Here is a 13,259-nt window from a genome sequence, read left to right as displayed (position 1 = left end):
TAAAAACCATATTAGTATCCTAAATAGGAATGTCACCGTTAAGTAAAATGAAAACAATAATAAAAAAAGAAAAAATACAATGGGGTTAAGAAGGAAAGAAAGCGGTGGATATACTACCGCTAACAACTAACTATAACAGATTAAACTGTAATTATAACAGTAGAATATAACAGTAGAATAGGTAAGAGTCCAGTTCTAAGTGAACCTACTGGATCCTCTATTTATCCTGTATATTACATGGGGGAGATCAAAGAAGTTAGCCGTTCCTTCGCTGCTCCGGGTACTTGAAACTATAAAGGGTTAACTCACCAGACCCCAGGAGACTGCAGCTCAAAATTGTCCCCATGATTTATGTCCATTTTTTAGAAAGCGTCGGCGGTGGTCTTTTCTTTAGTGCAGAACTTGTGTCTTCATCCAGAGTTACTAGCGACCATTTTTGCAGTAGTGTCATGGCTTTTCTCAGCGATGTCAGGACATGGGTTATGCCATTTTTGGAGACTATCAATTTGACTAGATATCCCCACTTGTAGGCAATGTTGTTGTCCCTCAAGACTTTTGTGGCAGTAGAGAATTCCCTGCGTCTGTTTAAGGTGGTAGCGGATAGGTCTGTAAACACCAACACGTTTTGGAAGCGCTCCGGGAGATCTTGCGATGATGTCTCTAGGGGCTGAGTTTGGTGCACTTTTAGGCTTAGGTATGCGATGCGCTTTGTCTATAAGCAAATCTCTTTGTTCTGCTGATGGGATGAGCGCTACAAAGACATCCGTTAGGAAATCCTGCAAAGCTTCTGCATTAATACTTTCGGGATCCCCCTAAACCACAAATTGTTATGCCTTGAAATATCCTCTTCTACCTTATTGTGTGCGTCCACTAATTGATTGTGTGCGGTTGTGAATTCCTCCATTTTATTTTTAATATGGGAGGTTCTGTCCCCCATTTGTGCTATATCTTTTTTCAATGCTGAGAAGGCAGTGGTGATATCTTTATGTATTGACTGTTTCAGCTCAGATAAGAGACTTCTCAGTGTGGATTCTGTGACTTGACTATTCATGCCTCTGCTGGGGGAAGGCTGTGACTGTGCCTCATGTATACATTCAAAAGAGCCTCTCATTGAAGGAGCAGTTTGTTCTTTATTGCGGGGCTGTTCTTGGCTTCCACTGAGGTGAGAACTGCGGGCTCCATCTTGATTTTTGCCCGAGGCCGGGACAAAGACCTTAATCTTTGCTGGCACTGCATATTTTTTCTTAGTGCGGCCTATAGTGAGGAAGTGAGTGCTTGGGGCAGCTGTGGAGCGTGTTAGGACATGATTTAAGAGGTCCAGGAGTGCTGTGTGCCGCTTTATGTGTCGGTACCTGCTGGAGCTGTTTTTTTGAGCATCCTCCTAGCTCCGCATCTGGCCACGCCTCCCCAAAATAGCAATTTTTTTAACGTGAATCGCCATGAATAAATTCAGATCGATGCGAATTTTTTCAAAAAATTTGGCGAACCGGCCTAAAAGAATTTTGGAGAAATTCGCTCATCTCTAGTTTTAATTATGACAGAAAATGCCTCTAACACAGAAACCTTTCCTCCTACCTTTTAGCGCTTATTATGAAATGTGGATGACTGTACAGCCAGACTTAATCAATCGGATGACGTGTTTGAGGAACGCATCCTGGATCTTACTAAACTGATGTGGGATCTGGAAAAAACATTTATTTAAGAAAACAAGAGTATGATGGGATTTTTCCACTATGCAAAAATACAGCATATGCAGAGAGGAATGACACCCAGGGGCTTGAGCATCCAAAATCCATCTAATCCAAAATTTTTATAAAGACCAACTGAACATTTTTTTTAGCCCAAAATGAGTAGAATGTAAGAATAAATAAAAGAATGCCCCAAAGGTCCCCGGCCTTTAAGTGGTTATCCCAATTGTATTTTAAACAGAACATACAATCCTACCCCTCATACAATCCTACCCCTCGTTATAGGGGTAGGATTGTATGAGGTATGTAACACATGCAGTGACATATTCACCGCCATTATGAATAAGGCCTGGAATAGTACGAAACACGTTATTTGGGAGCGATTGCCTAGATCGTATTTACAGCATGGTGCTGTTTTTAGAGTTTTAAAGCATAGCAAACATTTGTAACAGTTTAGTAAGATCCAAGATGCGTTCCTCAAACACATCATCCGATTGAGTCTGGCTGTTTTATTCACATTTCATAATGAGCGCTGAGAGGTAGGAGGAGAGGTTTCTGTGTTTGAGTCATTTTCTGTCATAATTGAAACATTAGCAGTATAAATAGGAAAAATCATAATAATAATTAACAATTTAAGATCACAGGTCATGAAGGTAGCTAGTATCCATCTGTCATCCATCAAAGACTAGCAGGTTTATTAACCTTTTCAAATCCACTCTCCTCATGGCCTGAACCGTATTTATAGCTGTATACAAGTATATCTATATCACTTTGTATATGTGCTGATTTCTCAGATATTTTTGTTTTTTGTCTTTTATATGTTGGACACATCCCTCTCTATAAGGCTACATTCACACGTCCGTGGTGTGTTGCGGACCCGCAAATTGCGGGTCCGCAACACACCAGCCCGTCACTCCCATAGAAATGCCTATTCTTGTCCGCAAGCTGCGGACAAGAATAGGACATGCTCTATCTTTTTGCAGAGCTGCGGACCCAAAATCGGGGCCGCGCTCCGCAATTGCGGCTGCAGACAGCACACTGTGTGCTGTCCGCATCCATTCCGTCCCCATAGAGAATGAATGGGTCCGCACCCATTCCGCAAAATTGCGGAAAGGATGCGGACCCATTTTGCGGACGTGTGAATGGAGCCTAAGGGTAGGACTGTATGAGGTATGTAACACATGCAGTGACATATTCACTTCCATTTTGAATAAGGACTGATATAGTCCGAAACACATTATTTGGGAGCGATCGCCAGGACCGTATTCACACCATGGTGCTGTTTTTTGCTCTTTTAAAGCATAGCAAACATTTTAGCATCAAGTGCTGGTTCTACATTTCATTTTTTTCTCTGTCTGTTGGCAGGGGTGCACCTCCAATGTGGCCAGGTGAGGCGACTGCCTCAGGCGGTGAAACTTGGCCACTACTACTGATGACAGAAGGACTGGAGGGAATGGGTTAGGTTGAGAATTTGGCATGGGGGGGGACGTTTCAATTTTTGCCTCAGGCAGCAGAAAGGCTAGGTGCACCCCTGCTCCTTGCCATAAAGCACTGAGGGAAGGTGGGGGGGAGGGGGGCACAAGCTGAACTCTTGCACCAGGGCCCATGAGCCTTTAGCTACTCCCTGGTTAGAACCATAGTAAGGCTGGAAACCCCCTTTAAATGACTGACTGTAGCATCAAATAATTACATCATTTTCTAACATATATACAGTGAGCTGTGGTGTTTAATGGACACTGTCCTCAGCGGTTTAGATCATGATGGAAACCCCACTCTGCAGTACTCCATATCTGGGATGATGTATGTCTGCATCCTTCTTGTACAAAGCTGATTTTTCTGCTCTTATGACTTCACTGTTCATTGATTTTCTCTCCTGAAGATGCGCAAGACCAAGCGTCTGCTGTCAGTTCACCCATATGACTTTGACAATGATTCTGAGTATTCAGCTCAGTCACGCAGACAATCGGTGCAGCTTTCTCCATCTCTAGAACCAGATGTTTTCCAGGTATCTTGTGGGTTGAGGTGCTATCACTTTTCCGTAATATACAAATTGATTTGCATGGTGGTTGGGTAGTGTATGAAGGGTGGGCAAACAAAACCACCTCTGTGTTTTGTACTCAAGTATCCAAGAGACTAAACTAAACTTTGATATTTCACATGACGTCTTGTTTCACAGTCGTTTTCTGAGTACACCAGCACTGGCAGAGACGTGGCTCGAAAAGATTCACTCATTGCCGAAGCTGAGCTGGCTTCAGTGTTCCACCGGCTTCTCCAGGAGCAAGGCCAAAATGCCCCCAACCCAGAGCAGGAGTTCAGTACTGAAGTTCGTTTGACAATGAACTCTCGACGCCGTAGTCTGGAAAACATCCGGAGGTCCAGTAAGTACAAGCCCCTAGCTTCTGTTAAACATCATCTTGACCTTGTCGTAATACAGTATGTTGTGTTCATGTTCAGAACCACACAGCCAGAGGGCTCTGTAATACACAAATACATAAACTGAACAGCATTTTCTACTCTGAAAGTGTGTTGTTAGAAAATATCCTATAATTTGAATCATGTTTTTATATTGAATATATTTTTTAATAATTTTTGTGTTATTTTTAATCTTCTACGTCACATCTATATTTTATAAAGCTTCTTAAAATCTCGCTGTTTTTCTACTGGCCACTCTAGCAATAGGCTAACGCTGTTCTGTGGAGATCGCTAGTCAAAAGTCATCTCATTGTCATCACAAGCAGGATTACAATGACAGATATAATTTCTATATAGATAAAACGGGATCCACCATTCACAATAGGTGATGGTTAACTCCCCCTCCATGTACAATGACTTCTACTCAAATCACAGAGAGTGGTGAACTTTACCACTGCACAAACCAAGCAAATTCTTGGTGCCCAAAGAGATCGGAGGGCCCACTGCTTGCCAAAAGGGGTTGGCTAAAAAAATAAAAATATATGGGGGGAAAATACTGCCTTTGCTGCCAGTTAAGTAGCACAGGGCCCGGGGGGCTCTTCCCAACTGTAAGATATAGCAGAAATGCCACAGCTGCACTGCTAAGCTGAGAGTGGGGCTTAGTAGGCCAACATTGGCAGAGCTTGGTGGTGCAACAAGGGAATAACTTACTGGCGCAACTGGGGGAAGTTTAGTGGTGCAACACGGCCCCAGAAATGACAAATCTGTCACTGGTCACAGAGCATGCCCAGAAAACTCTTCCATTAAAGTCACTGAACATTTCCTGTCTATTCTTGTCGTATAGTTCATGTGGCTGCTGTAAAGCATACCTTTAAAGGGGTTATCCCATGACTGATGTAAAAAATTAAAATCATATGGTACATGATAATCTCTTTCTAACAAAGCTATAACCAGCCCTGTACCTCACATGGATCCAGAGATCTCCCCATTTATTGCTCTGCTAGATTTATATCAAGCTGACAGCTCAAGGGGAGGGTCTTTTCTGCTGGAGCTAAGGGGGCGTGTCTCAGCTCTCCCTATCACAGCTCAGGGGGCAGGTGAACGATAAAACTAAGCATGTGCGGCCATCTCAGTGAGCAGATCAAAGAAATACAACAACAAAAAAAACTGCAGGTGGCGCTATACAGATATATTTTAATGAATAACTCAGTGGCTATGCTAAATTTTTTATTAAATGCAATTACAAAAGTATTCAGACCCAGGTGATGGTTTCAAAACTGTAGAATATTTTTCATGGGGCAACCCCTTTTAAATGCTTTTAACAGTAGCTCATGCAAGATGGCAGCCTCCATAATCATTAGAGATGAGCGAATTTCTCAAAAATTTGATTCGGCTGGTTCGAAATTTGCTTCGATACGAATATATTTGCGGTGAATCGCTATAAAAAGAGCTATTTCTGGGCTGCATAGAGCTTTTATTTGGGTGTAGAACACTGTGCCTTGCAGTAACACGCATAGGGAGTCTGCTGTGGTAGTTAAATAATACTGTCAGTCAGTATGACATGCAGATGACAGGCGTTGCTATTACAATCACACTGCACACTTCACTTATTCGGGCGATCACGGGGCCAAAACCGACCAAATAACTTAAGTAGTAACTCAGCCTTAGAGGTCGATGTTTGTGTAAACAAGAAGTGCACTCCTTTTACAGCCTCATCAGCTGATTACAGATACAGTGGGATGCGAAAGTTTGGGCAACCTTGTTAATCGTCATGATTTTCTTGTATAAATCGTTGGTTGTTACGATAAAAAATGTCAGTTAAATACATCATATAGGAGACACACACAGTGATATTTGAGAAGTGAAATGAAGTTTATTGGATTTACAGAAAGTGTGCTATAATTGTTTTAACAAAATTAGGCAGGTGCATAAATTTGGGCACCACAAAAAAGAAATGAAATCAATATTTAGTAGATCCTCCGTTTGCAGAAATTACAGCCTCTAAACGCTTCCTGTAGTCTCCAATGAGAGACTGGATTCTGGTTGAAGGTATTTTGGACTATTGCTCTTTACAAAACATCTTTAGTTCATTCAGGTTTGATGGCTTCCGAGCATGGACAGCTCTCTTTAAGTCACACCACAGATTTTCAATTATATTCAGGTCTGGGGACTGAGATGGCCATTCCAGAACGTTGTACTTGTTCCTCTGCATAAATGCCTTAGTGGATTTTGAGCAGTGTTTAGGGTCGTTGTCTTGTTGAAAGATCCAGCCCCGGCGCAGCTTCAGCTTTGTCACTGATTCCTGGACATTGGTCTCCAGAATCTGCTCATACTGAGTGGAATCCATGCGTCCCTCAACTTTGACAAGATTCCCAGTCCCTGCACTGGCCACACAGCCCCACAGCATGATGGAACCACCACCATATTTTACTGTAGGTAGCAGGTGTTTTTCTTGGAATGCTATGTTGTTTTTCCTCCATGCATAAAGCCCCTTGTTATGGCCAAATAACTCAATTTTAGTTTCATCAGTCCACAGCACCTTATTCCAAAATGAAGCAGGCTTGTCTAAATGTGCTTTAGCCCACCTCAAGCGGCACTTTTTGTTCTGTGGGCGGAGAAAAGGCTTCCTCTGCATCACTCTCGCATACAGCATCTCCTTGTGTAAAGTGCGCCGAATGGTTGAATGATGCACAGTGACTCCATCTGCAGCAAGATGATGTTGTAGGTCTTTGGTGCTGGTCTGTGGGTTGACTCTGACTGTTCTCACCATTCGTCGCTTCTGTCTATCCGAGATTTTTCTTGGTCTGCCACTTCGAGCCTTAACTTGAACTGAGCCTGTGGTCTTCCATTTCCTCAATATGTTCCTAACTGTGGAAACAGACAGCTGAAATCTCCGAGACAATTTTCTGTATCCTTCCCCTAAACCATGATGGTAAACAATCTTTGTCTTCAGGTCATTTGAGAGTTGTTTTGAGACCCCCATGTTGCTACTCTTCAGAGAAAATTAAAAGAGCAGGGAAACTTACAATTGACCCCCTTATATACTCTTTCTCATAATTGGATTCACCTGTGTATGTAGGTCAGGTGTCACTGAGCTTACCAAGCCAATTTGAGTTCCAATAATTAGTTCTAAAGGTTTTGGAATCAATAAAATGACAACAGTGCCCAAATTTATGCACCTGCCTAATTTTGTTTAAACAATTATAGCACACTTTCTGTAAATCCAATAAACTTCATTTCACTTCTCAAATATCACTGTGTGTGTCTCCTATATGATATATTTAACTGACATTTTTTATTGTAACAACCAACGATTTATACAGGAAAATCATGACGATTAACAAGGTTGCCCAAACTTTCGCATCCCACTGTATATTTCTACAGAACCTGTTCTAAACGCTTATACAAGTAGAGCCCCCCGACAGAGTGGAGAGGGTGTCAGCAGTAAGTTTGTGTTGACGTCACTGATTAATTTGCCCTTCCTCTGATCCGTCAGAACAATAACCCACAAAAAATGGATCCTGTCTGTGGAGCATTCGCCTTCACTCTGTCAGCATTTGCTCAATAATCGATCAGTATTGCTAATGCCCAAAAAAACAAAACAGGAGTGGATCTAAAACACGTGAATGGATCTAGAACACGTGAATGGAATATTTGCATGTCTTCTGTGTTTTGTACTCACTCCTGCTTTTGGCTACCAAATCATAAGCCCATTCTGATGGAACCATACAGGCCTTACAGCTGGTATACAGACAGGATTCGTTGTACGTCTCATTTTTCCTTCCTTCTGACAGATCAGAATAAAGGTCAAATAAATGATGATGTCAGCCAGGCCGAAAGCCAAAATAGTGGACCAGTCAAGAAGTGGGGAGGGTGGAAACAGTATGAGAAGTCCACAGAGTGGACCTTATGACATACAGGGAGTGCAGAATTAGTAGGCAAGTTGTATTTTTGAGGATTAATTTTATTATTGAACAACAACCATGTTCTCAATGAACCCAAAAAACTCATTAACATCAAAGCTGAATATTTTTGGAAGTAGTTTTTAGTTTGTTTTTAGTTTTAGCTATTTTAGGGGGATATCTGTGTGTGCAGGTGACTATTACTGTGCATAATTATTAGGCAACTTAACAAAAAACAAATATATACCCATTTCAATTATTTATTTTTACCAGTGAAACCAATATAACATCTCAACATTCACAAATATACATTTCTGACAATCAAAAACAAAACAAAAACTAATCAGTGACCAATATAGCCACCTTTCTTTGCAAGGACACTTAAAAGCCTGCCATCCATGGATTCTGTCAGTGTTTTGATCTGTTCACCATCAACATTGCGTGCAGCAGCAACCACAGCCTCCCAGACACTGTTCAGAGAGGTGTACTGTTTTCCCTCCTTGTAAATCTCACATTTGATGATGGACCACAGGTTCTTAATGGGGTTCAGATCAGGTGAACAAGGAGGCCATGTCATTAGATTTTCTTCTTTTATACCCTTTCTTGCCAGCCACGCTGTGGAGTACTTGGACGCGTGTGATGGAGCATTGTCCTGCATGAAAATCATGTTTTTCTTGAAGGATGCAGACTTCTTCCTGTACCACTGCTTGAAGAAGGTGTCTTCCAGAAACTGGCAGTAGGACTGGGAGTTGAGCTTGACTCCATCCTCAACCCGAAAAGGCCCCACAAGCTCATCTTTGATGATACCAGCCCAAACCAGTACTCCACCTCCACCTTGCTGGCGTCTGAGTCGGACTGGAGCTCTCTGCCCTTTACCAATCCAGCCACGGGCCCATCCATCTGGCCCATCAAGACTCACTCTCATTTCATCAGTCCATAAAACCTTAGAAAAATCAGTCTTGAGATATTTCTTGGCCCAGTCTTGACGTTTCAGCTTGTGTGTCTTGTTCAGTGGTGGTCGTCTTTCAGCCTTTCTTACCTTGGCCATGTCTCTGAGTATTGAACACCTTGTGCTTTTGTGCACTCCAGTGATGTTGCAGCTCTGAAATATGGCCAAACTGGTGGTAAGTGGCATCTTGGCAGCTGCACGCTTGACTTTTCTCAGTTCATGGGCAGTTATTTTGCGCCTTGGTTTTTCCACATGCTTCTTGCGACCCTGTTGACTATTTTGAATGAAACGCTTGATTGTTCGATGATCACGCTTCAGAAGCTTTGCAATTTTAAGAGTGCTGCATCCCTCTGCAAGATATCTCACTATTTTTGACTTTTCTGAGCCTGTCAAGTCCTTCTTTTGACCCATTTTGCCAAAGGAAAGGAAGTTGCCTAATAATTATGCACACCTAATATAGGGTGTTGATGTCATTAGACCACACCCCTTCTCATTACAGAGATGCACATCACCTAATATGCTTAATTGGTAGTAGGCTTTCGAGCCTATACAGCTTGGAGTAAGACAACATGCATAAAGAGGATGATGTGGTCAAAATACTCATTTGCCTAATAATTCTGCACGCAGTGTAGTGGTGAGGTGGAAGCAGCATGAGGAGACCACAGAATGCCCCAATGACAGGGTCACTATCCTTTCCCTGCACTAGTAAATCGCTTCTTTCCTTTTTTTTTTACAATTAGTTTTTCTTTCACTCTCCCTAGCGCCTGCATTCATGTCTGTCCCTGAACAAAGTACGATAGTGAATGGCAGACTCTAAGATGGCAGCTGTATTTATAAGGCTGTGACATCACCGGGCTGGCTGCTGATTGGCTGCATGCATAGCATTATGGGTCATCCCGCCTTCCCACAGTTCCTTGCCCCATGTCCTCACACGTGTAGCCGCCATTGTAGCCGGCTAGCTTGTTAGGAAAAATTGCGATTCGTTACCACGAAGCGCGAGGAAATTCGCATTCGTTCAAAATCAAATTTTTCCTGAAATTCGGAACGAATTCGACTTCGTCAGCTTTGATTCGCTCATTTCTAATAATCATGCACAAAAAATATAATGGAAAATGAAAGTTAGCAAAAACATCCATCCCTTGAGCACTAAATCTGTAGTGAAATTGATCATATACAGCAAAATATACTGCACAGTTGGTCCAGCTAATAAAGAAAATCCAATACATCCATACACTATGCAGTAACTGGAATACATACTTTAGGCTTCAGAGATTTATACAGCTCTTAATGAGTTCTACTGTAGCTGTAAAAATCCATATGCATTAGGTCCCCCTAGCGGTGCCTGCAGGCAGCCAGAGGTTTATCATTTACAATGGGATACATAGCTCCTCAGGATAGGTCATCAATATCAGATCGATGGCCGTCCGACACCTGTCATCCCCACCAATTAACTGGTTTGGGCAGTTGGAAGTTATACAGTGTTGAAGCCAGAAGCAGAAGATTCCATCCACTGTGTAGTGGCCATGCCAGGGTATACTTCAGCTCAGCTTATATTCAAGTGAATGGTAGCTGAGCTGCGGTATGCCGTTATCGGTCAACACAACGCCGATCTTGCATTTATCACCTATCCTGTAGATACATGTTAATACTTGGAGCAATATAACAGTCTACTAAAAGTTTATCTATCTATAAACTGTAAGCGGTCTTATGTCTCTTCGTCATTCAGATGAGACTAAACTTGTCTGTATAACGAAAAGGTACATAATGTGACAATGTGAGACTTGTGTGTTTTCCTGTAGATTGTGCCATCATTGGCCTTTGCATAACCATAAAGATCAGAATCCAAATCAGACATATTTTCCATTGTAACTATCTTCAATAATGCCCATTTTTCCCTCTCTTACCCTTCTCATCTGATCCTCCAGACCTTCCTTGTTTAACAGAATCACAAACAAATTGTTCCATCCCAGATGCCCAACTAACTCGCACCCGCTATCTCCCTAAAGGCAGCCCTTACCTTATACCCAAGGGATCACAGTACTCTGGTGACATGGACAGCTCGGATGACGAAAGGGGGGCTGCACCCAAAGCTCCCCCCAAACGTAGAAGCCGGGCATCATCTCAGGAAAATATCCACCACTCAGGAACACAGGTAACATCTGTACCCATAGGACTTCTGTGCTTCAGCAACCCTGTGAGGCATCCTATATGCAAACATTTCTATGTATATGATGTCAAGAAGAGAGCATATTCCTATAAACCAAATTTTTTTCTTACTTTATGTAATTAAAGTTGTGCCAGCCATGACGATTTTCAGATGATGTAATTAGACCCTGTCATTTAGTGCTTAATTAAAATCATGGCTCAGATTCACTTTTGATGTAAATTATTTCCCTTTTCACTTCGCTCTTAAGCTCTTCACTTCTTTGTATGATTCTGCTAAGTATCTTCTCTGTTCCTTGTTCTTGGAATGAGTGTGTCTCAGAAAAATCACTTTAAAGATTGATTATCATTAGAGAAGTTGTTTGATGGACACTAGAGGCATAAAGAGCCAAAAAACTATTTATTAACCCTTCTTTGTAGCAACCTATACCCCTATAAGATTATCAGGAGTTACTTTCGACATACATTTAATATTTTGGAAAAAGGCTTTGCTTAGGTATTGTCTGCTTTGGAGTAACCCATCTTAGATGGTCCACAATGAATGGCTGATCATATATTATGCACAAATCACAGAGAAAGATAAAAAAAAAAAAAAACATCCTGCACGATATGATAAATGAATATGCAGATGTGCATGGCTACATTTATAAAAGAATAATCACAGAACAGAATGCACTAACAAAATACATGCAAATATTATATATGGACTAAGCCCTTATTCTGATATGATAAGATCTGAGACAAAATATTTTGATCAAAACACATCTGTGCCCGCCTACCAGCGCCAAGGTGGTCTCAGTCAGGCAAGTCCTGAAACCTACCTATGCCGTATGAGAGCAAACCCTGCACATATAGTATGCTGCTTCTTGTTACCTCTGCATGTTTTTTTGGTCATAGATTATAGTCATATAAATACAAATTATCTAATTTACTTTTAGTATAATTTGGGAACCTTCATTAAAATTCAATTTAAGGGGTTGTGTCACAAAACAGATTGTACATTTTCAAACCGGCACCTGGATCTGAATACTTTTGTAATTGCATGAAATTTAAAATTTTGTATAGCCACTGAGCTATTCAATAAAATGTATCTGTATAGCGCCAGACTGCTGTTTGTTCTTTTCCTCATTAGTTGTCCACCTCACTGAGGTGGTCGCACATGTTCAGTTTAAATCTTCAACTGCAACGAGCCATATGTTCTGTTAGAAGCTGTGGCAGTTACAGAGAGAGAGCTGCAGCAGAAAGGACATGTTCCCCGGGCTGACCCAACTGAATTCTGGACACTTGGGAGGATGAAGTACAGATACTTAGGGGCCATTTACACAGCAGCTTTGACAGTGGAATTTGGCACACAAAAAAACTGTGGTGGCCAAGGCGAATCCGCCTGCCATTTATGTGGCTGCCGGTTTATAGCTGCAGCCGTGCCAAAAAAGTCTATATCCTTAGTGCAGTCTTGGCTATAAACTATGGCTGCATGAATAGCAGCATTGCCTGCTACTACTGAAAACAGCTGCTATTCGGGAGTGGCTTCTTAATCAATTATCAGATGTAATTTTTAAGATTTACTGTCATAAAAGCATCCAGTGTTTCTAGTCACCAAGCAGATGACATTACAGTGTCAGGCGGTTCTGTCACCAGTACCTGGGAGGGTGTTATGCACTTACCAGGAGGAGATCCATGTAATGGGTAAGAGAAGTGGCAGAAAATACAACAAGGATAAGAACGTGACACGTTATAAAAGGCGTCACTGGTAAATGTAAACTATCAAAGCTCTCAGATTTTCCAGTCTTTGCAAAGAGTCTTTACTCAAAATGTGTTACGGTCTATCATATATGTATCATTTCAAGTGACATCTGGAGATCTAACATTAGGTGCTCGGTAAAATCGATGTCCACCCTTAACACCTTAAGGGCCTTGCCATTTTTCACCTTAAGGACCACTTTACTTATCCAAGCCATTCTGAGACAGTTTTTTCGAGACACATTGTAATTCATGATAGTGAAAAATTGTAGTCAATATAAAATTCACCTTTATTTAAAAAAAAAAAATTTTAGCATTTGAATTTATCTGCTTTAAAGGCAGATAGTGATACAAATCACTGCGAAAAATGATAGTATAGTTTACGCTCCACCACTAAAATTACTT

At 41.5% G+C, this 13,259-nt stretch overlaps 1 protein-coding gene across 10 annotated transcripts in view; it reads left to right on the top strand.

Moving 5' to 3' along the window:
* MLPH (melanophilin) overlaps positions 1–13,259 on the top strand; it is a 114,128-nt gene that overhangs the window by 70,993 nt on the left and 29,876 nt on the right. For 6 of the 10 annotated variants that reach the window (XM_040439878.1, XM_040439882.1, XM_040439881.1 and 3 more), the window contains exons 7-9: positions 3,568–3,693; positions 3,865–4,066; positions 10,877–11,103. In XM_040439878.1, the coding sequence (XP_040295812.1) occupies positions 3,568–3,693; positions 3,865–4,066; positions 10,877–11,103 (555 nt within the window). The remainder of the gene's footprint in view (positions 1–3,567; positions 3,694–3,864; positions 4,067–10,876; positions 11,104–13,259) is intronic. The other 4 variants (XM_040439884.1, XM_040439883.1, XM_040439877.1 and 1 more) reach the window with 2 other exon arrangements.

The sequence above is a fragment of the Bufo bufo genome, chromosome 7 (genome assembly GCF_905171765.1).
Source record: "Bufo bufo chromosome 7, aBufBuf1.1, whole genome shotgun sequence".
NCBI lineage: Eukaryota > Metazoa > Chordata > Amphibia > Anura > Bufonidae > Bufo > Bufo bufo.
This window is presented reverse-complemented; position numbering and strand designations above follow the sequence as displayed.